Raw genomic sequence first — 22753 nt, 5'->3', positions numbered from 1 at the left:
TTCTCTCCTTCCTCACTTTGAGGCAGTGTATTGATTTTATATTAGGCATGAGCTACCATCTGGCTGCTTTTCATTCCTTTGTTATTCCAAAGCATGGGGAGCAGAGAAAAGTGAGGGAGAAAAAGCGAGCCCCCCCACACTCCCAAATCATTATGCACTAAATAAAGACAGTAAGTGAATGGTCAGAATACAGAGCAGAGTGTGTGTGTGTGTGTGTGTGTGTGTGTGTGTGTGTGTGTGTGTGTGTGTGTGTGTGTGTGTGTGTGTGTGTGCGTGCGTGTGCATGTGCATGTGCGTGTGCATGTGCGTTCGTGTGCGTGAATGTGTTGGGTGGGCACATCAAGTAAATGTATTAAAATACCTTGATGCCACTGGATGTATTAGCAACCTTCCTATGCGTGTTATATTCATGCACATATGCAACAACTCAGGGCTGTCTGTTTCATTTGATGCTGCTCCGCCTCTAGTGAGTCCATTCATCATTTTATTCTACTAAACAGATAGCACCCAGTGGAGAAACAGCTATGCCTCTCGTGAGCCACAAATCTGAATCTCTGTCCTCGTGTCTTTCTTATCCCTGCTTTTTCCCCAAGGAAGTGGATACACAAGCACGCCATCCTGTCTCATTCTGTCCTATCATTCATTGATTTGTTTCATCAATGTGTGATCGTCTGATGACAAATATTTAACATCCTGCCACAGTATCGATCGGGCCACTCTGAGCGCGACGCTAAATGGGGGAGCGTTTTCCCACAGGAGGTCAGGTTCATATTTGCCCTGTGCATGCGGTGCAGTTGCAGAAATGAGAAATGGGGCAGCAGGAGCTCATCGGTTTAGGCTGGGGGGGCCGGAAGGTTACAGGTTCAAGTCCCGCTGCGTACTAAAATGTGAATGTTGGCGAGAAGCTAATTTGTTTGCTGGCTACTGTCGAGGTGCCCTTAGGCACGGTCGCCATCCCCCAGATTATGTGTTTGATTTGGTTACTTGTGATGTGCAGTACAAAATATGCAGCAGAGTTTAAAGTGAATTTTCTCTTAATGAAATTGTAAATAATAATTTGAATGTACAGTAGTTTAAAAATGGCTGCAAGATGGGATGTGGATGGAAACTTAATTGCACTATGCGTAACATTTATTTTAGGCAACCTACAGCAATTCAATTTAATGCAATAGTTCAAAGTACTAATGTAGTGAAGAAATTCAACACATTATGTTACATTTCTCTGATCTTCTTCAGCGACACCCGCACAAATAAAGATAGACACAAGCTTCCATTGATGGTGCTGAGATGAACAATAAATATTTTTGGATCACAACGTCACTCTGTCTTATGGACATTTGCTTGTTGCATTGAAACAGGATTATCCCCCCAAAATTGGACAAAAGAAAAAGAAAATGCTGTTGTAATTTTAAATTAGTGTCAATATATTTACTTCAATTATGTTTTTTTGCTTACAGCCGTTCCAATACCTATGAACCCATATGTTAATAATTTAGTTGAAGTAGAGTCTGCAGAATCTACACCCAGCAGCCTCCCGCAGACATAATTCCTTGGCGGAATGACTTAAGTCTGGTTAGCAACCGGAAAATAAAAGAAGGAATTGGACAGCTCTCGAGACAAAACAAGGGGAATCAAACACAACAATGCTGTCCTACACCGCTCAGCCACCGTTGGGCTTCTAGCACGCACTGCCACCCCACCACAGTCGTCCTCATCGGGTGAGAGCTCAATGAGCTAACAGCGAGGCTAAAAGAAAGAGCTGTCACTGGCCTCCCTGGGGCATTGGGCGGTGAGAATCACATACTCGCCCATTACTTTAGCTCGCCTCGGTTACACATTAAAGATTACTTTCACAGGTGAACGAGCCTGGGCTGTTCAAAGCATTCAAAATGATAAGGAAATAGCAACTTATATTTGTTTTTAATACATTTTTATAATTGTTCTTATATCATTCAGACTTTTCTAATTGCAGGTCAAACCCATTGTTGGGAATTCTGCAGCCAAGCACAGGACACTGAATGCAAGAAAGCGAGGTCTGCACCGCTGTGGGAGTGATCACAGCTGACTTTAGTCATGTTGTTCTTCTCATTCTCCTTGGTTACATTATACTAGTCGCACACAAGAGACTCAACATGGTAGACTCACGTGAGGCTGCCTTCAAATCTTACCAGCAGTATGAGAACCACAAACTGCCCCTTTAATACATCATACACAACCACAATGAAAAAAAAAAAAAAGGAATGAAAAATAGTTAACGATTGGAATCTCGCTTTTGGAATTGCAGCGTAACTCATTTTGTATAAAACAGCTGTTTTGCATATTAAGTATACTGCAGAAAATGTTCCTGAATCTGAACATGCGCTTTAGTTTGACATAATGATATGTCAATGAAACTTGTTTTAGGGTCAGACCAAAGACCATTAAGTGTATATAGTACAGTGTATGTTATCAGTATATAATAAAAAAACATGGTTTCACTTGTCGTAATGTCATGTTGACAGCACATGAGAAGAATTCACCTCATTCATACAAGAAAAAATATTCATAATGTTCCATCAGATAGTCATACATTGATATATGACACTTGTCTTTTGCACTATAGCATAAAAGGAAAAGATACAATAAGTATTTCTTCCAAGCTGCTCATCGTTTGAACTCCGCACTTAATGTTGTGGCCGGTGAGTGTAATGTAACCAGTAAAAGGACAAAAAAACAGACGGCACATTCACAAAAACGCGCATCCCAACTGGAGCCTGATGAAATGCCTATGCCCATGCTCAAGTTATTATTGAGCAGTGCAACAGGCTTCGAGGCCTCAACTGAGTTCCAGCACTGTCTGTGATTAATGGTAGGGGACGCGCCCCACTAATTGTTGCCCCTGACACAGGCACACGTCCCCACACAAAGCAGGACAGGGTCGAAGCAGGGTACCATGCTCAATCACCTTCCAACAGAAACCCCCCCATGTGAGTCTCAAGAGTGACGGGATCGAAGAAAGGAGAGGTCAGAAGGTATCAAGAGATGGCATGAGTCGGACATGGAAAACTGAACGTAGCAAGCTAGAGGACCATACGGTGGGGTTGGGGATTTACTTGAGACTAACACACAAGACCAAGAAATAGAAAAACTACGTTAGACTGTCCTGACATGGAGAGCGGTAGATTTACGAGGCCTTACTTATCCTCAAAGGATTATCCTCATTGAATTTGAATGTAAGTCTGCTTCTGGTCTGTGCAACTTTTTGCACCTGTTACTATGAGGATGTACAATTGTGAACATAAATGGTTAAGTACACTTAAATACAAAAAAAGACAACTTTAAAAGGGACATATAATGGGTAATTTCTGATGCTTGTGTACAAATGGTTTCTGATGTGCCTGCTCACCCATCAAATGTTCTTATCAACAAATTTAAAAATCTGTGGAAAAAGCTGTTCTGCGTAGCTCAAGTGCACATATCATGAAGATAAGCAACCCCAACACTGAGTGCTCAGTGTACGTTGAAGAAAAGTAGATTAAATAAGATACAGAGTTAATTGTTTTAAATTGGGACAAATGCACACTAGAGATAAATTTGCTACAATGGTATTTATTTTAACTTCAAATGTATAACCCTTGTGTAAAACGTGCTTTTCGTTACCGCACTGAGCTGAAGAATCAACATAATTGAGCAAAAGAAGAAAAAATGAACAACCTGAAGAAAACTGCCAGCCTCCTCTATCAAACTATCACTACCAAACTATCGAGCCGGTTTCGAGCCCGTCTTGAATAGACCTTGCAAAAATCTAGTGTTTAAACTACAAGAAAAAGGAGTCCACCATCCACTGTTTAAATGTAAATAAGCCCAACATGCAAATGCATTGTGCTTCTTTTCCATTTGCCAGAGGAGAGGACAGATGGAAGTCATGAATTGGCTTCAGTGAAGCACTCCAGACATTCAGCTCTATCAGGAAATCCCTTTATAGAGCCCCGGAGTCCGGCTGTTTTCATATTGTTTCTGTCTGCCAAGAGCGCCCAACAATGGGACAATCATCTGGGATCCAGCCCTCGTGGTCTCAATTGGGCTTAACTTCATTAACTTAATTAAGTACACTCAAATAGTGTCCACCACTTTTGTAAATGTGAACTCGGAAACTCTTGTTAATTGGTATTCCTGTTTCTGTCCAACAGTTTTGCAAGCAATTGTGTGGAAGTAGGAATCTAAGGCTATAGATCCTTAATGATACCTTTCCGAAACCCTGGTGTCCTAGCTCTGAGTCATTCAGCTAGAGGCCCCCTCCATTCCTCCGTGGCCCCGCCAGCCCCTGTGAGCTGCTCACAAAACGTCCACAATGCTATTCAAACAATAAGCCAAGGGACAAAGAGCACATTTACACAAGTGAGCTTTCTTTGAAAGCAAAAAGGCAATGTTTGGAAAATTTCCAACCTCCCCCCCAAAACCTGAGCCCCTTTTGCCCCTCCACACGACACCCCGCCTAGTTCATAAAGAAGTTCACCATTCCAGTGATGGAGACGTGGGAGACAAATATACTGCACCAAGCCCGATCCCACCCGCCAATCCACAAGCACCCCCAATTTAGCCAAGCCCCTCTTTACAGGACAAAAGCTCTTTAGATGCTGAGTGTATGTGAGGGCTCTGGTGGATACCATAGTGGCTTAAAGACCGTGGAGGCCTCTAAAAGACACTTCTTTTACTCCCAATCTCCTTCCATTTCTCTGTCCTTCTCTTGCGCTCCCCCTCGCTCGCTGTTCTCATCTCAAAAGTTCAACAACGGCTAGAAAGTGTCGAAGGGAGAAAGTGGGTGGGTGGGTGGAGGGAGGGGGGGAGGCCGGAGTGTGTGGAGGGTGCTCCTATGTCAACATTGTGGTATTTTCCCAAAGATGCATATCGCCTCTATACAAATAGGGGATTTATTTATAGGAGTACACAGAAAGCTGCATGAGAGGAAAGTGTTTGGCCCAGCTTTCTGGACACGACCCCCACAGCTCCATGGATGGTCTTCATGGCGAGTGAAATTGTTATTCTTTGGATGTGCGTTGGCTGGGAAACACACAAGTTCTCAAGCAACCGCACGGTGTCCACCAACCCTCGCCCTCCCACCCTCCACCCTCGGCATGGCTGCCATTGAAGGAAAAGGTCCAGCGCCATACATCTTGACCGGAGCCAATACCCCGAGGACTCTTTGTCACTATGTCCTGCACGTCGGAGGCTAATCAGCAGGCATGTCCACAAAAAACAGGGCACCGCTTCTCCCACGACACAGCAGACTTCACCGTTGAGAATCCGAGGGAGAGTACTACAGCAAAACAAGTTTTTCATCATCTCAAACTGAGGTTGGGTGTTTCACGTGCAAGCTGCTGCACATACAACAAAACAGCAACCTGGATTTTATCAAGCGTGTAGTCGAAACCTGTGAGCACATGCCTGTCCTTCCAGGAAAGAGGTTGGTCAAACCAGACAGACAGGTAGTGCGTCACTTAGGACACTCTTGGCTTCAACAGAGAGTTGACTGTTCAAGCATATGTAGCTCCTTTTGTTTGAACAAGATGTTCTTTAAACAAACAAAAAAGTATACAGGATGAAGAAAAGCGGCAGTATGTCTGGTCATTTCTTTCGTCAGAAAGTTTTGAAGCTTCCACAATTGTGGGAAGACTTTTGACAAAATGTTGGCATGTATCGGGGGGATTTGGTCCATAGATGAACATTTCAGAGAATAAAAATGAAATTGGAGGTCACTGATGTTAGATCAGGAATTTGCCTTTTGTTCATGCCAAAACTGTGTGACTGGGTTGAAATGGCACAGAAAATGGCCTTCCCTAAACTATTGTTATTTTTGTTCCTAGAACTGTTCCACAAAGTTGAAAGTAAAAAAAAAATGATACCACAATTAAAAACTCATATTTTGAAAAAATGAAAGGGTCTAGTCCAACAATGACTCAATTAATGAAAAGGCATTTGTCCCCTGTCTATAATAAATTGTAGCATAAAATTCCAAAAGAAGGAATTATCTTAAATCTTGTTCATGTACTGTGAAATTAAGGCATAATTATACATCTATATGCCAAAAACACAACTAAACATGGAATTTCAGAAAAACCCTAAGTAAAAAACGACTTCTTTTTTGACAAGACGTTTTGCGGTGCAACTACTTTCCACCATGTCAGCCATCCCGAGTCATGATCAATATTCAACAACTGTAATCTTGTTTTATGCTGTTTGTCTGTACATTATATTTTACATCATCTTCCTCTTGAAAACTCAGATTCCCTCTGCTCTACACATAATTTGAATTGTATTTTCTCTTCATTTTCACTAACTCACCTTTGTGATCCTTTATCACTACTCCACTTCCTACTCCTTTGTTTGACTAATGGGCTGCACCGGGAAAAAAAATCTACACCATCTTATCTTTATACCAAAAAAAATAAGTCTGGTTTGCCATTTGGGTGGAACACACAACATGTAACATCTAATTGCATACAAAAATGTGCACAGTCAAAACCATAACATGTCACATTTTTAAAAAAGTATTTCATTGATTCAGATATCAAAACATTTTGCCTCCCAGGTGACACCCTCACACTCTCTTTCGGCTGCTGTTTGCCAACACCGAGGCTCTCTGGGCATCCCATTAACAACACGCTTTTGCAATTCTACACAGCAGGCGCCTGCTACAGCGTCAAACGCAGCCAAATAACAGAGGCCTGCGGGAACTGCGGTTACTCTGCGTGTTTGTGAAAGCCAGACAGCAGCGACGCAGGCTGATCATAAGCACTACTAGGTAGCATTGACGTCTCCACCTTAGAGATGCTACATGGGGGTTATTGATTGGCAGTAAGCATTCATGCAGATAGCAAATAGTCAAGATAGCTGGGGGAAGTAAGTTTGTGTACTTGCATGGCTTTGTTTGAAAACAAAAAAAAAGATATTTGAATATTGGATGTAAACACTCATTAGATTACCCAAAGCATTAGATACATGTGCAGTCAACAGAGAGGAAATATTTTGCTGCACAAAAGATTGTTCTTGCCCTTTGACTTTAATTTTTAACATCATGGTTGCAAATTGCAGCAATGTATAGAACTGGGCGGCATCATTCTGAAATGTTGTAACTATCTTAGTTAGGGTTAGAGTTTGTAGTGCATAACAGATTAGAATTGAGTCCTGAATTATTTACAATTTACCAGGGGTTTCTTTATGTAACATCTGAATTTGCACATTAAGTCTGAACACAGAAGCAGGCTGGAAACAAGATCAAACTGAGAAAAAAAGGTGACAAAAGATGCAATTTCTTACCTCCCCTTCTGTGCTTGGCTTCCATATCAGAAACGGGACAGATTATTATTCTGTGTACCGTTTGTAACAATGAAGCGTATCTGGAAAAGAACTACAGACTCCAATGCAACTTTTAAATGTTTCGATTAAATAGTCAAATAAAAAAACAGCTGACAGCACAGGTAGGGAACCCTGTTCCTCCGAGAGCCATATCCTTTCCATGTCTCTGTGCTGCACCACACCTGATTCAACTGATCAGCTCATCAGCAAACCTGAAACTATCCTACTGGAGACTAAGTCAACTCCACCAAGGACCCCAGACTCTCCTGAAGCTACTTAAAATACCAATTTGAATATTTTTGGTCGCTAATTATGGAATCTAGGAGTCTATTTCTCTGATGGCAATTGTCTTTTTTTGGTTTCCTTTTTTAAATTTCAAATTATAAGAAGTTGCATGAACTGAGCAGGACTGTCATTAAAGATGTGAGGATGAAATGAGATGAGCGTTGTGAACAACTGTGCACAGAATTAATCATCTTAGAGTCTTAATCCATTAAGAAGATACACATTGCACAGCATCGCTTATTTGCCACTTCTCATTTCTATATTTTACAAGAACCTGCATGCTGTCACTTGGTGTGCTTCACTTCACAACTTCCTTGTCATAGCTGTCATTTAGGATGTACTGCCGACATTTTGCATTGGATCATGATGCTCAAGGTAAACATGGTATTATAGGATACGTGAAAGCAACATTTTTATCCACTGTACTGCACGTTGTTTTTCTGAAGGAAAAAAAAAAAACGCAAACGGATAAAGTTCCACCTTTAACGTCATATTTATTGTTATTTAGTTACTCAATAAAACATATACAGATATATACAATATGCAGGAAAACAGACGACTGCACTTTACTTATCTTTTAAAAAGTAAACAAAAAATCAGTTCATAAATTGCTGTCACAGTCCTCCATCTATTGTTTCAGAAATTCAAACAGAAGCTTTATTTAAAGATTACAAGATTGCCCAACACACAGCATTTTTTTTTTAAATCTTATTATACATGTGCAATACCAATAGCCATTTTTTTCAATTCCCTTATTAAAACAATGCAAATGCCTCCATTTCAGTTCCCATTGGCTGAATTGTATACAAGGTTGAGCTCATGAATATGAGAGAAGAAGTTTCTTACAACATAAATGAACAGCAGCAATGATAGCGGTACAAAGTTGTTTGGACATGAAGGCAAAACACAACAAATCCCCCATCCCCTAAAAAAAAAAACATACATTCATGCATATTCATCCATCTTCAGTTATGCTTCTGTATAAATTCCACTTCTGGAACAAAAATAATCAAGATAGGACCGTGTGATGAAAGTTTTTGGGCAACAGTTGCTTACAACGGGTTCATATATATTTACATTAGAGCTCTATGTGTAAGTGAGTGAGCAGAAAGGCCATATCTACTAACATCATAAAAAAAACCCTCAGCCTGCCAATTACATCACGTGTCAACACCGCTACACAATTACAGCCAGTGGCAACTGAATATATCTGCTTTTGCTATGTCATAATCATTGACAAGTTTATACTTTTCTTTAAAACAAAACAACCCCCCCCCCTCCCCCACAGAAAAAAAGGCCAAGAAAAAAATATACATGTAGGATTGAGGTTTTCCAGATGGGGCGTCGATGAGTCGAGCCCACGCTGTCATGTCCAGCGGTGTCTGAGTGACTGACTGCATGTTTGACAATAAAACGATATTTGTATGCATGTCTGCTTATGTGTTGGTGTATGTTTTTGCATTTGTATGTGAAAGTCATTCTCTCCCTGAACAGGCAAGTGATGCCTGCACTTTCCACATTTGATCCTCATCATTCATTGTCATTTGTCTCTGATCTTAGTTTGTCCTCTTCCTTTGTGGTGGGACAGCTTTTGATTCAAGTCAGTGCTGCCACAAATGTCCCAAATCGGTTGGAAATATCAGAGTGGAGAGAGCGCCAAGAAGAAACGGGCCCTCCTCTGCCCTTACTGTCCCCCAGCTCATCTGTGCAGTGGACAGACAGGCACTGAAGGTGGTTCCCTCCTCCTCCTCCTCCTCCTCCTCCTCCTCCTCCTCCTCCTCCTCCTCCACCTCCTCCACCTCCTCCTCCACTGGCCCCTGGGGTCCCGACTCCAGCTTTACTCTGGGACAGCTCAGATTCTGCAGGCGAGCAGAGAAAGGAAAAGGTTAATTACAAATGTGCAAAATGAGCTACATTTAGCAACTGACGGACGTACCATTTAAATACAATTTTAATTAAACCGGTGTCATTTACACATCCCACTCGAAATCTGCACTGCGATATTAATTTAACCGTGTTCCGCCACCTTGTCAATGTAAACACTCTATCTCCGGTCTGACACACAAAATGGAACACACCTACATTTGCTCTCACGTGCAAATCTGCGCTTATCCCTGATCCTGGGGTCAAAGGGCGCTGACAAAACTGGCCTTTAACCCTGCTTGACCCAATTTATTGGTATAATGACCGTGCCGCCGTATCGACCTCGTGTCACAGACATGTGGAGGCTCATAGTAAACGGCTGCGTCAAGCTTGCCGGAAAATCCATACACAGGTTGATTATACATCATATTAAAAAATCCGCTGTGCCAGAGAGTTAATGCTGACGCCTGCGGTGCACGCTGCACATATGGAGAAAAATCACTCGGAGTCGTGTAATGAAAAACTTAGTCAAGGGGAAGATTGACGAGGACAGGAAGTGCTTTCTAAACGATATATCATCTGCCAATATGCTGTTGACTATGGGGCAGGGAGGAAGAAAAGCTCGGAGGGAGGAGGGACACATCGCAACTTGGACCGAGGTAATGGAGGGACTACGTGCTTTGGATTTTTCCTTTTAGCCAAAAGCACAGAGGAAGTGTGTGAAGACATCCAGTCTGATTACTCTCCCATCTCCTTTGCGCAAACACACGTACAAGTATGCACACACACACACACACGCAAACCTCTGCTTCAGCACCATGTGGATGGTTGAAACAGATCAGTGTTGTGCAAAAGGATGACACTCGGGGACAAGTCGAGTGTTAGAAGCAGTGAGAACGCAGCCCTGACAAGCGGAGTAATATGCGTCACACGGGCCGAGATAGCCGACAAGTTGCACCCCACCAACACGACAGTGCCGTTCAGCTCATCGCGCACACTTTGGAAGACGAAAGCTTAATCTGTCTTCACTTCTACTGTGGGATAGTCAGTCATAATGATGCTGGCTGTAAAAAAAAGTAGTATCACAGCAGTGGGACACAGCGTGACTAATAAATTCAACACCAAGAGGAAAGGGACAGCGTACACAAAGGAAAATGAGGAATATTGTGGTCTTTGTTTTTTTTTCCTTGTCATTCTGAGATGATAAGATTTTAAAAACAGTAGTGTATGCAGTTCCACATTTGAAGTCAAATACAACAATAACTACTTAAGTAGCAAGATATTTTGGTATTCTTCAGCCAATGTGAAGAGAACCTCTTGGTGGGTAGGGGCTTTTGTTTACTATGGTCATGCTCCACATCCTTCCCGAATCGTAGCCTGACCATGCAGCAAGGACGACCGAGGGAGGCGGGCACACAGGCTTGCCCCCCAGTCTGTCTGGACTGTGACCACTGAAATGGAAAAGTGGAGGATTTGGTAAAAGGTCAGGCAGCCAAGCCTCCTGTTGTTTCATTTGACTCTGCAAGGATTTTGTAAAGATTCTCTCTCCCAAGGTAGCAAGATGTTAAGAGTGCGGACACGGTGAGGGAGAAATGCGGATTGAGAGCGGCGTCAGAGGTGCGACTGACGAGACCTAACATTTGCCAGAGGGTCCGGTTATACACCTCAGCATGCCAAAGAACCCCCCCCCCCTCGCCCCCACGCATATTGCCTCCCTCCACCCACTCTCACTCCCTCGTCTCAGCGCCCTCCAGCAGCCGCCGGCAGCTCATGCTAGCTGGGCACAGCGGGGTCCGCACCGGCCTGAATAGGCAGCCAAGCGTTCCCCTGGCTCACTGCTGACACACAGCAAACTGACAACACGTTCGGCCAAACGCACAACAACACGCCAACCGCTGCCGCCGCTGCCATACCCACGTCAGCCTTTAGCTGCTGTTGCACATACACACGTGCATACACGCACGCACGTTAAAATTCATATTCCACCTTAAAAAAACAAGACAAATACAATTCCCAGCGAGCCTGAACCAGGGTAAGATGTATGGAAAATTGATTTATGAATGGACAGCACGCACACAAAATATTATGTGACATTTTTAAATGATGATAAAAAAAAATTGTGGGATTTTTCATGGAGGAAAAACAAAACGCCACTCTTAAACTGAAAGCATTATCCATGGCAGTGTACTTGTTCAAAACTGGAAACGCTGGTGTGAAATTCTACGTTATACAAGTCCAATTCCTCAAATCACTGTGACATTTTGCACATAGGGAAATCTAACCTTCCAATAAAATCGAAGTTGTTATGGCTGCTCACCAACTAACCTACACAGATTTCATTTTCACGGTAATATCAAGAATAGCCTATTAATCCGCGGGGAACTACAGTTCAGCATCAAGGAGCAATGAGAAAAGGAGAATGTTAAGCCTGAGGAGGGAAACACACCTAAATTGTCTTTAAACTCATCCCAGGGAGACAAGTTTACCATAGCAGTGTGTTAAACAATAACCAAATTCAATGTGATTTATTTTTATCGCTTTCACTTCAAGTGTGACAGTTATTTAGTGCCTTGTGAGGATGATCTCTCTCTCTCTTTCTGTCTCACACGCACACCCACACACACATATTAGGGTGTGTGTACATGACACGAGTGTGTCTGGGATCCGACGGCCTGACGCAGCTTTCCATGTCACTACACAATCGGAGCAGACAATAATTCTCCCCTTGTTTTTGCGCTGAATGTTTGCTTACATTTAAAAATAACTGCAGCAGTCTTTGAAGTTAATATATGTATTATGACTACCAATAAACTAAGCAGATGCAATGGATTGTCATTTTGAAATAACAAAAAGATGCCAAGAGGAGACAAAGTGTGCGCAAGAGAGTTAAACATTTTACAAGGCTTCTTTTTTTGGGGGCGCTAGTTCCTCACGGCCGTCAATTTGATTTCCCAGGCTCCAGAATCTCAAGCGGCATGGCTCTGCCCTTTCTATCCTGAGCTCTACTTCCATGACGACACTTCACCTTTGACCTCACGCTCCCGGGGGCGCGACCCTATCTTCTCTGAACGCCATGCGGTCCAATCAGACCGCTCCGCTCGCTGACAAAAACACCCAAAGGCCTCCGCTCCTATGACACTGTGTGACATCAGGTCAGATTCCTTTAGCATAACAACTAGAGCCATGGATGGCCTGGTGTGAGAATTCTGTCTTTGTCAGCACAAAGAATCCGTCACTATCCATAGAAGAAAAAAAATCGTGGAAAAAAAAATGCTTTTGCTACCCGTCATGTCAGAACCATCGAATCCTACTTTTCACATTCAGTTCAACCTACCCCAAAGTAAGTGTACAAAATGAACATCTCAAAAGGTACCTTCAAGCCTTGTGAGACTCCTTTCCAACCCCCAAAACTCAACCCGACTCCCAAACTATGACCTTTGCCTCAGAAGAGGGAGGATCTCCGCAAAGACTAGAAGAGAAGGGGGTGGGCAGCGCATTGCTCCAACAAGGGCAGAGAGGTTATTTTGGTTTGAATTTCCTTTCTGTTCTCCGGCCTGCAACTTTAAGCAAGCGGGAAAAAAAGAAAGAAAGGAAGAAAGCAAGAGAGAAGCCTGTCCAGGCAGGCTTTGCCTTCAGCGTTTGTAACCTTCTCTCATCATAGACACACAAACTCACACACGCACAAATACACGCACTCACCTCTTCGGCCACAAGAAGCGCTTTGGAAAGCATACACAAAGCAGAACATGGGAAGTGATTTAGTGTTTAGTGGGCCCTTCATAACTCACAAGCATGTCTATGACCTGTCCAGTGTGTCATCCGAGCTGGTGACATATTGATCTACTTCTCTGTCTCTATTTTGTCTCAGCACATTGCGGAAAAGCCTTTTTTTTCAAAGTTTTCACTCCCCCCTCCCAAGATACTAAAACCCTGCTATTTAAAGATAGCAACAGCCCCAAATACTTAAAAGGTGACGCAGAAATCCAACATATGATGCAAGAATGCAGCGCATGTTTTATTGTCTATCATCACGTATGTAAAATAAAACTTCGCTTTCCCTAGAAAGAGCGAGACGCTTTTTATCTCTCGTTTCTCTTTCTCTCAATCAGCTTTCACTTTTGTCTCCGAGGAGCAAAAGCTCAGGTGTCATAAGTCATTTTGTCAATTCCTCAATACAAATTAAAGATGCCTGACAACAAGCTGTATGGCAAATGACATAACTACTGTCAGTGTGACAACACTGACACCTCAAGAGAGATGAGAACACATACACACCTTTTTACAAGCAGACATATAAACCCAACACCTTTCAGTGGTTTTGTACTAAGTTGCTTCTTTTTCCATTTTTTTTTTTTTTTTACACTGCCAGAGTTGTCTGGCGAGCAGTCAACGAGTCACATTTGGATGGGTGTCACATACATTGGCAATCACTGATATTTAACTTTCTAATTTTGCGACTCATCCCACTCACTGATCTCAACATTTACCACACTCTGAAACATTTTTTGCTCCTCCAAAACACCTTTCCTGTGGAAAAAAAACCCATGCTGGATAAGCTGCTGCTTTTTTTTTTTTTTTTAACCCAACAAGCAAATACCCTGACGCCTCTCTTCAACTTTTAATGGGCTGTCTTCAAGTGTGACGGGCTCAGTGGAATAGAAAAAAACAGGTGCATATATAAAGTAAAACACTGTTCAAAACACTTCATAGGTGGCATATGCATTTTTTCAAATCATGCACTATATATAAATCAAGAAACTCCTCTTTTGGGTGGGGCGATGTCGTAAAATGTATTCTAATAATGTTAACAAATTCCACCAGGTTAAAGAAGAAGAGGAGACGTCGAGGGCTGCTGGGTCAATGGGGTGGAGTTGTAAGTCTGACACAGTCTAAATAAATCAAACTTTGTGTCTGCAGCTGACACATCTACACGATCAAGTTGCACTATCTGCAAACCCGTATGCACACACTCAGGCACGCACACGAGCACAACGCACAATACCCGCGTGCAAACTCAAAAAAAAAAAAAAAAAGAACATCTTGCATACCTCTCATCTAATAGTCGAGTCTCACGACACAAGTCCAACTAAACTCAACAAACTAACAATTGTTTGCCTTTTTCTTCACAACAGGGCCACAGTTGCTTAAATGTACTTCGTGCTGAAATTCGCTGCAAAAACCCCAAGCAATTCTACTCCTAATGAACTTGTCAATAACCGGGTCAAATTGCAGGAGTTGCCTGCAGATGAATTATGTCTTTTGGAAACAATACCAGCAAAGCTAATTGCTATGATTATCATAATGATTATCGCTACTCCAGGAGAGAGAAGTGTGCGTGAGGCTTTGCAGCATGTGTTGTTGAAAAAGTCAATATGAAAGACTGTGTAATGACAGGTAAAGCACATAGCACTGCCCCGAGCTGTTTTTTTTTCCCCCACATGCAAGCAAGTGCCAATCACGTTATTATATATTTTTTTCCTGTTTCAAAACAGGAAATACAAATTACTGGCCCAGTTTGTTGAGGTGATGTTGTACTGAAATGTCAAAAGCAGATAGTCTCATAGGATTGTTGTGAAATATCAATACAACTTTTTTGTGTGTGTGGATTAAAGCAGATTCTAGTGGTATTGTAACATGCAAGATCTTTCTTTGTCAAATCTGTCAAAGTCAGCATGACAGAGATTTGATCATAATCTGAGCGCTTTAAAAAACTTACTACCCTGAGTGAAGAGCAGAACTGTTCAATAAGGTCAGATGTGAAGTATTTTAAAATGTGTTGAAGAGGGAAAAAAAAAGTGAAAAGTGAAACAAGCGAGAAGGAAAAACAAAAATAGCTCGTTCACTTCCTCCATCCCACTTCTGGTTGCTTGTTATCAAAAGTGCACACATTACTCAAGTGCGAACATACTGTACATAGACAGAACTGACATCATGCAAGGAAGACGTTTTGGGGACTTACATTTAATTCTAAATTATGAAAGTGAGCTCAACAGCAACGTCCTATGCAAGCAGTCAAAAATAAGAGGAGGCAAAAAAAAAAAAAAGAGACCTGCAGAGTGGATCACGAATGCAGCACACATTACTCTTAAACACGGGCAGTGTCAGTCGTGATGCAACGAGGAAAACAACACTTTAAACTTCTTTTTTTTTTTTAAAGTAATGTAAGCATTACAATTAGTTTATTAGATGTATTGCTCCCCTTCATAGCTGTGAACAACTACTTGCGAGTGCTGTTTTAAAGAAGTCGAAAAACTCTGAAATTAGAACTCTTAAAGTACTGCTAAACATAATTTAATGTTAACATAATTTGCTTGTTCAATTCCACAAATTATCATTTAGTATTATATTACAATGAAGAAACCTACAAAAAATAAGTACACACTGCTGGGGGGAATTAAGTATATTTGACTCAAGTAAAAAAAACAAAAAAACAATTATAGTAAAAGAAAAAAAGCTATATTTTATGGACGCTAATGAGCATAATTCGTTCTTGATTCGGAAGCCGGATTCGGTTAATGGTAGACTTGTTCGCTCAGTACAGGAGAAACTTAAAACCCGACCAACTGGTTGAGGTGGATAGTTTTTGTAGTGACAAAAGCCTATGGGACGGTTACCTCTTAAGGAACTGTGACACGAACAGACTTATCTTAAATGATTATGTTATATTGCTCCTTTCAATGTAGTAAGCCCAAGCATCAGATTCAATCTTCAAATCGCCCATTCCCTCCCAAATGTACCGCCAGCATTTTTTTTCATCTTTGCTGTCTGAAGCACTCAAATGAAAAACTGTCAGGAACCGTGATTTGTGCTAACTAGCTATCGATCGCTCCCGAGCTGCATGCCTCTTGTCCGTGCAGGGAGGGTGGCGAGAGGAAGAAAAGAGGAGAGAGGAGGAGAGGAGAAAGGCTATTCTTCTTCTTCTGATTTCTGTGCGCATGCAACAGGGTGAGGAAGCCAGCCTGACAAATAGCGCTGGGTCTCTCTGTCAAAGGCAAATCCATCAGTATATAAAAAAAACAACAACTAAAGAATATTATCTATACTATAATATATGCCTTGCATCACACGTATACACACTCTTCTGGCACTGTTATTTTGCATAAATTAACAGGGCTTGCGCACCTCTTAAGACCACATCAATAAATCAGGGGAATTAAAAGGCTAGAGTCGCTGTTCATTAAGTTGAGTGGTAGACAACTAGTTCCAAGCAAAACAAATAACAGAAGAGGCGTGTATGATAATCAAGGGCAAATATAATTTTCCTGTTGACTTGAAGCGATATTAGGCCTCTGGTTACAAGTTATTGCGTTAGTGTTACCAGCCGACATCCAGTCTCACATAAACAATGTACTATATAGCCCCCGAACCCAGACAGCTCGCTGTGCGCCCCCACCTCTCTCTACGCCTGCAGTGAACAGAACAAAGAGGCGCTGGAGACACGGTAGATAGTAGCTAATACAATTATATGACTATACATTCCTATTATTATTCCCAAAAAAATTGCATCCAAAAGCCTGTCAATGGTTACAGTTAATGGTGGTCAACAGCATTTTTAATGTTGTCATATGACAATCACATGTAAATCGTTTGCTTTTAAAGGGAGGGGGGAAACACTTACTAAAAATCACATTTTATAAATCATATCATATAACCTTAAAACAATTATATGAGGGAATTCAATGGAAATAATTCTAGCAAATGTCTACGACAAACATGAAGAAATCATTTCATTCTGGGAATAATTGTAAAAACGATTTTATACAGTATAAACAATTATTATTAATAGAACATAATACAAACAGTATGTTTATTATAAAAAAATATATATTTTTGTTATTGGGGTAGAGGATAAAGCAAGGTAATATAACTAGTTATAGCTTAAGTATGTATAAAAACGCATTAAACTTTACCATTATAACCTAAAATAATTTATTGCAAATTTTAATATTTCTTTCCTCTTTGACTAAATTTAAGTGAGTACTGAAATTGTATATTGTGAAACAAAGCTTTGCATGGCTGTATTTCCAATACTCGTTTTATATCATAAGAAGGAAAGCAAAACGACAATTTGCAACAATAAAACCAATATAATATTTGTACGTTATTATGGTAATATAATTTGTTGCAACTGGTACTAAACAGAACCGCGATGTTTAATATTAAAATGACAAAAGCCTAAAGAAAATTACAATTAGATGATATCTGCGGGGGACATAAACGTGAACATTTTAAACTAATTAGAATATTAATTCTGGAAATTCTGTCCATCCAATTTAAAGCCAATTTCATTTTAGCAGCTCTGTATTATCCCATTGTAATAACATAAACAAACACGAAACAAGGCGAGGGAAACCCCACTGCGGAGACGCACATCCTCTAAAAGCTATTAATCTTCTCAATGCAGTTGTTCACCCTGAAAACTGAGATAAAGAACCACGGGAAATGTTTACTTTTCTTGAGGTGTTCTTTTCAAGTGTCACTGCAATGAGGCAGTCTATAAAAAAATAAAAAAATACACCGTAGGGAAAGAAAGGTAAAAGTCTTTGTCTTGTCAAAAGGCTTTTTAGATTGCTCTCACCTGTCGTTATATATTTTGGCAATTGACACATAAACTGATTATTTTTTTCTCTCATCGGGAGTGAGATTTTGAGACTGGCAAAAGATTTAAAATCTACATCGAGTTTTTAAAACGAACAAAATGCGTCTTGTGCTCGGTCACCACAATGCACATATTTTCCATCATGTGCTGCAGTTCAGATCATTGAAATTATTCATTGACGTTTACTCATTAAATGCGGGATGCAAGACAAAAATAGTTACATTAAAAAAAAAATGTCTTACCTTCTTTGTTGTTGTTTTGGCTCTTGTTTTTTTCCCACAGTCCCATGGACTTGTCATCTTCGGACCCGTCCATCATGGCCTTGTCACTGGGCACGTACCAGGTGGCGTGCTGCTCTGCCATTAGTGTGTCAAGGTCAATAGTGCCCATTGAACCCTTCCCAGCATCGGGGCTGCAGCTTGCCAGCTCGTTGTCTCCGTTGTGAGAGGGACAATCGCCGTTCTTTTTGCCGTTTTTCATGGCCATGGGCTGGTCTTCCGATATGCTGAACTGCTGCCTTTGCAGCTGGATCTGGGCCTGCAGGATCTCCAGAGGGTGGATTTCGTCCTGGCCAGAGGTGCTGGATGGGGTGCGTACCTGCTCTACCCCTGGCGTACCTGGATGGCTCACCCCACTTCCGCCCGTGGCCCCACCAGCACTCAGTCCATAACTGTCCGCTGTCGAGGTAGTATGATTGGTGATGCCTATGCCCAAGGTCTTCTGTCCATTTACTTGCATTTTAGGCGAGCCCCCGATCATCGGGCTGCGATGGGACTTGTTGACCGAGGAGCCTGCCGCATCTGAGCTAGAGGACACCTCTTCCTCATTGCCAAAGTGGGCGCTGACATCATCAGGAAAGTCAACACGGGGCGAGCTGCTGTCAGACTTGGCGACACTTTGAATGCCACTGTCCAGAGAAGACATCAGGTCGGCCTGGTCCCCCAACATTAGGTCACCTCCTTTCCCCCAGGAGGGTGAATGCAGGTGTTTCTCATGAGGCGTGCCCCCACCCCTCTCCCCAACACCAGCTGCAGGGGTTTGCTGGCCTGGACTCACAACAGGGTTTCCATTTTCAGAGGAAAAAAAAATTCCAGGGCTCACATGTCCACTGTCTCTTTTTCTCCTCCCTCTCCCTCTCCCACTCCCTGTTGTCGCCTTCCCCTCACTGCACGGGGTAGCGTCCATGTTGTAATTTGGGGAGAGGGCACTGGCTTCCCCCTGCACCGTCTGGTTTTGACTTGCAGGCTTAGAGTTGCTATTCCCAGTGCCAGGCAGCTGGTTGTTCTGAGAAGTGCCGCTCTGAAAATATTCAGGCGCAGCACTGCCAGTCCCGTTAGATGTGCTGCTATTAATGTCCTGCTCTGTCTGACTCAGTTTTCGCTTGCCCTCATTTTGGTTTTTCTTGTTGAATGTTACGTTGAGGTTGGGAGCCCCTAGGCTTGCGATCATGTTCTGGCACGCCGTCGAAAGGGCCGCCAGGCAGCTCTGGCCAAAGACACTGTCTTTAGCGCTGGTTTTGTTGAAATTCCCAAGGGACAGAGCACCAAGCTTGCTAACAGACGACCGCTGGCCTGAGGGGAACTCAGACTGAGGAGGGTAGCTCCCTGGTGAGGTGTTCACCCCCTGGGGGACGTTGTGAGCTGGCCCCTGACGATTTGCCCCTCCATAGGGGAACGGTGGTTGCGCTCCCATCGGAGGTGCAGGGAATTCAGGCGGTCGCCTCTCTGCGGGCGGTGCATTCGGATGTCCTGTTCCTCCTCCTGCTCCCGGAGACTGCATTTGGGAGAGGTTGCCCATGTTGCCGCTGAACTGCGAGTGCAAGCCCGGAGAATGGAGAGCCTGCACATGTCCATCTCCGGGTATTCTCATGGGTTCCTGCATGGCCATACCTGGCCTAAACATCATGCCAGGCCCATTCTGCTGAAGACCCATGTCATGGGGCCCTGAGTCATTGCCTGCTCCTCCCATACGCCGTGACATCATCTCTCCAGGAGGGTGGGACCCTTGAAACCAGGAGTTCTCCTGGTTTACGTGCGGATTTTGCCCATCAACACTGGCCATTCGACCTCCATTTTCCCTGTCAAAGTTGGGCTGAGGCATGCCCCCCACCGGGCCTCCATGACCCAGCGGGCCAGGCGGCACGTCACCGTGGTGACCGAGTTGCTGCAGACTGGGCTGCCTCATTCTCTGCTGCTGGTTGCGGGAAGCCATCTGTTTTATCATCATGGCTGCATTCTGTCGCTGCTGTAAAGACTGCTGCTCAGGCCCAGTGTGTTGCAGCGGACCCGGTGGGAAGCCTTCATTCACAGGTGGGGTGAACTCACCTGGCAGCCCTGGGTAGGAAGAGGGAGAGAGGTGATTTTCCATGCCACCGCACCATCCTTCACCCCCATGCGCGTTTGGAAAGTCAAATCTAGGTCTTTTCGCCATGTTGATATAAGGAGCGTCAAAGTGTTGTAGTCTCTGATTTGGGGGCTGTTGGGAGGGAAGGGGAGCTTGCTGTTGCATATTAAACATGGGGTCCCCATAGGGATGCAGACCCCTATTTTCCAGTCTGTGAATGGGATATTCAAACTGATTGTGTTGGCCACTCATCATGACCCCTCCGTCCAGAATGTTCGGGTTACCGGTGCCAGACTCGGCCTGAGGGGGTCGGGGGAGGCCAGGGGGACAGGAGTTCTGTCGAGCTATCAAGCCAGCCTGTTGTTGCTGTTGCATGAGAGGATGTCTCGCATTGACCCCCGGGTCCATTCCCACGGGCACCTTCCGGCCATTTCCAAATCGCTCAAAAAAGATTCCATGTTGAGGTTGCTGGGGAGGTGGAGGTTGATGTCCCTTGGAGATGCCCTGCATGCCCGGCGCCCGAGGGATGCCAGGGTTTCCTGGAAAATTCCCACCGGGTACTGGCCTCCCGGGGCCGAAATGGGGCAACTGTGACTCTGACTCGGTCGGTGAAAATACAGGTACGTCAAAATGTCCAGACGGGGGATCACTGGGGAAGTTATAATCTAATCCCTCCACAGCTCCCTGGTTGGGCATCCGTCTGTTCTCAAGGCTGTGAGAATCGGAAGAGGATGAGGAGGATGAAGGCAGACCGTGGAAAGAGGCCGCCCTGTTAGGTGACTGGTCTAGGGGAAGGCAGGGAGCAGGAACAGCATGGCTCCCACTGGGAGGACCGTGATGTTGGAAATCAGGCATGTTACCAGGCCGCTGCTGCTGCTGCTGCTGCTGCTGTTGCTGCTGTGGGAAGCCATCCCCTGCCTGTCCCTCAGCAAGAGGATCAAATCCCTCTCCAAAGCCCTGCTGCGGTCCCATGGCATTGTTATTGTAGCCCATTAGCCTGGCACCGTGCAGGCACGATGACCCTGGCTCCGGGCCTCCAAAATTCCCACTGAAGTGAGGGTGATGTTGGTGGGGGTGAGGTTGATGGCCGTGAGGATGTCCTTGATGAGGTTGCTGGTTGTTAAAAAATCCATGCATGGGTCCTTGCTGCTGCTGAAGTCCACCGCTCGCATGCATGTCGGAGTGACTCCGGGAGTGAAAACCTCCATACTGTTCTCCGTTCATGTTCATGTTAAGTCCCAGCATCTGCGGGTCACTCATGGGGCCCATGCTGGGTTCCACAGCTCCAGGTGGACCTCCAGTGTGAAAACTGGTGCTTTTATAATGAGAGCCCATGTTCAGTCTCGGTTGGTTTTTCTGTCTCTCTGACTGGCTGGGGTTTCTGCTATTATTCTGAGAACCAAACTTTTCCAGCCCAAACATAATACTCACATTACATTAATCGCACATGATCGTGAGATTGCAATTTATTGGGCAGACTGTTAAGCAGTCTGTTCCCAACAGCAATGCAAACTACAATTCAGTGAGCTTTAAAAGTGTGAACTAATCAAAAAAAGTTCTATTTTTACTTCTTTAAAAATGCATTTACAATAATTGGATTTACCTCGCCGCCCGGCTCTCTAAGGATACACCAAAGTTTTGTGCGCGTATTTGTACGGCGTAGTGATGGCACAAAGACATGTCTGTACCAAATTGAGAGAAGCGCACAAAAAAATAAAGAGTAAATTTGAGAAATTAAAAATTCTGCCCTATTATTCCTTCATCCAATCAGGTGTTAAAGTACCCACAGCTCCTTTTGTATAAAGTCCCATAATGGCATAGTTAAAAAAAAAAAAAAAAAAAGTCCCATTTCGGCAGTATTGTTAAAACTGTCTTTGTAGAGCTTCGATGAAAAAATCAAAATAAAAATTGTCCATTAGAATGTCACTAATTGCAGTGCAGGCGCAAAGAAAGTCGTCCGGCTTGCTGTGAAGTGCACTAACTCCTGCCAAAGCACCGGAGCGACGTGTTCCCGGTTCCGGTTCTGGTCCCGGGGCTGCAAGACGTGCACTACCCGCACTCCACAAGCACGGTGCGGTGTGACAGCATCCTCGACTCCGCCGGTGGAGGTTCGCTCTGCGATGAAGCGGTGCACCTTTTGGCTCCTTGCTCCTCTTCAAAACGTGCGCGACCCTGCGATACTGACTGGTGTGTTGAAGTGTGCGCGCGCTGGAAGCACATTGACTGGAACACACACACTCGGCTTAGCCGCTTTTGGCTGTGTGCGGGATCAACGCGTCCGCAAGAGCCAGCAACAAGTTTTGCATTTCCAGCAGCACTTGCATGCAT

General features: G+C 43.6%; 1 protein-coding gene and 1 long non-coding RNA gene across 2 annotated transcripts in view; both read right to left on the bottom strand.

The window, feature by feature from the left end:
• The window catches only part of LOC147057952 (uncharacterized), a 143051-nt gene extending 135522 nt beyond the window's left edge, over positions 1 to 7529 (bottom strand). Inside the window, exon 1 of the long non-coding RNA XR_015065923.1 lies at positions 7297 to 7529. This is a non-coding gene — a long non-coding RNA (uncharacterized LOC147057952). The remainder of the gene's footprint in view (positions 1 to 7296) is intronic.
• Positions 7530 to 8102: 573 nt separating this feature from the next.
• Positions 8103 to 22753, bottom strand: mn1b (MN1 proto-oncogene, transcriptional regulator b). Its single transcript, XM_085910617.1, has 2 exons — positions 18325 to 22753; positions 8103 to 9479 (listed from the first exon to the last, which is right to left on the bottom strand). Exons 1-2 carry the CDS (start codon positions 21845 to 21847, stop codon positions 9217 to 9219), a joined length of 3786 nt encoding a protein of 1261 aa, XP_085766743.1. The 5' UTR covers positions 21848 to 22753; the 3' UTR covers positions 8103 to 9216.

This window comes from Syngnathus leptorhynchus, chromosome 4 (assembly GCF_054491065.1).
Source record: "Syngnathus leptorhynchus isolate UIUO chromosome 4, UIUO_Slep, whole genome shotgun sequence".
Lineage (NCBI taxonomy): Eukaryota > Metazoa > Chordata > Actinopteri > Syngnathiformes > Syngnathidae > Syngnathus > Syngnathus leptorhynchus.
This window is presented reverse-complemented; position numbering and strand designations above follow the sequence as displayed.

What these genes read in the sequence shown, in the direction of transcription:
- mn1b (XM_085910617.1), bottom strand. Translation starts at nt 21,847, where the DNA reads ATGTTTGGGCTGGAAAAGTTTGGTTCTCAGAATAATAGCAGAAACCCC. An exon ending in CCAAAACAACAACAAAGAAG is followed by an intron (nt 9,480 to 18,324) that starts GTAAGACATTTT and finishes GCTCGCCTGCAG; the next exon opens with AATCTGAGCTGTCCCAGAGT.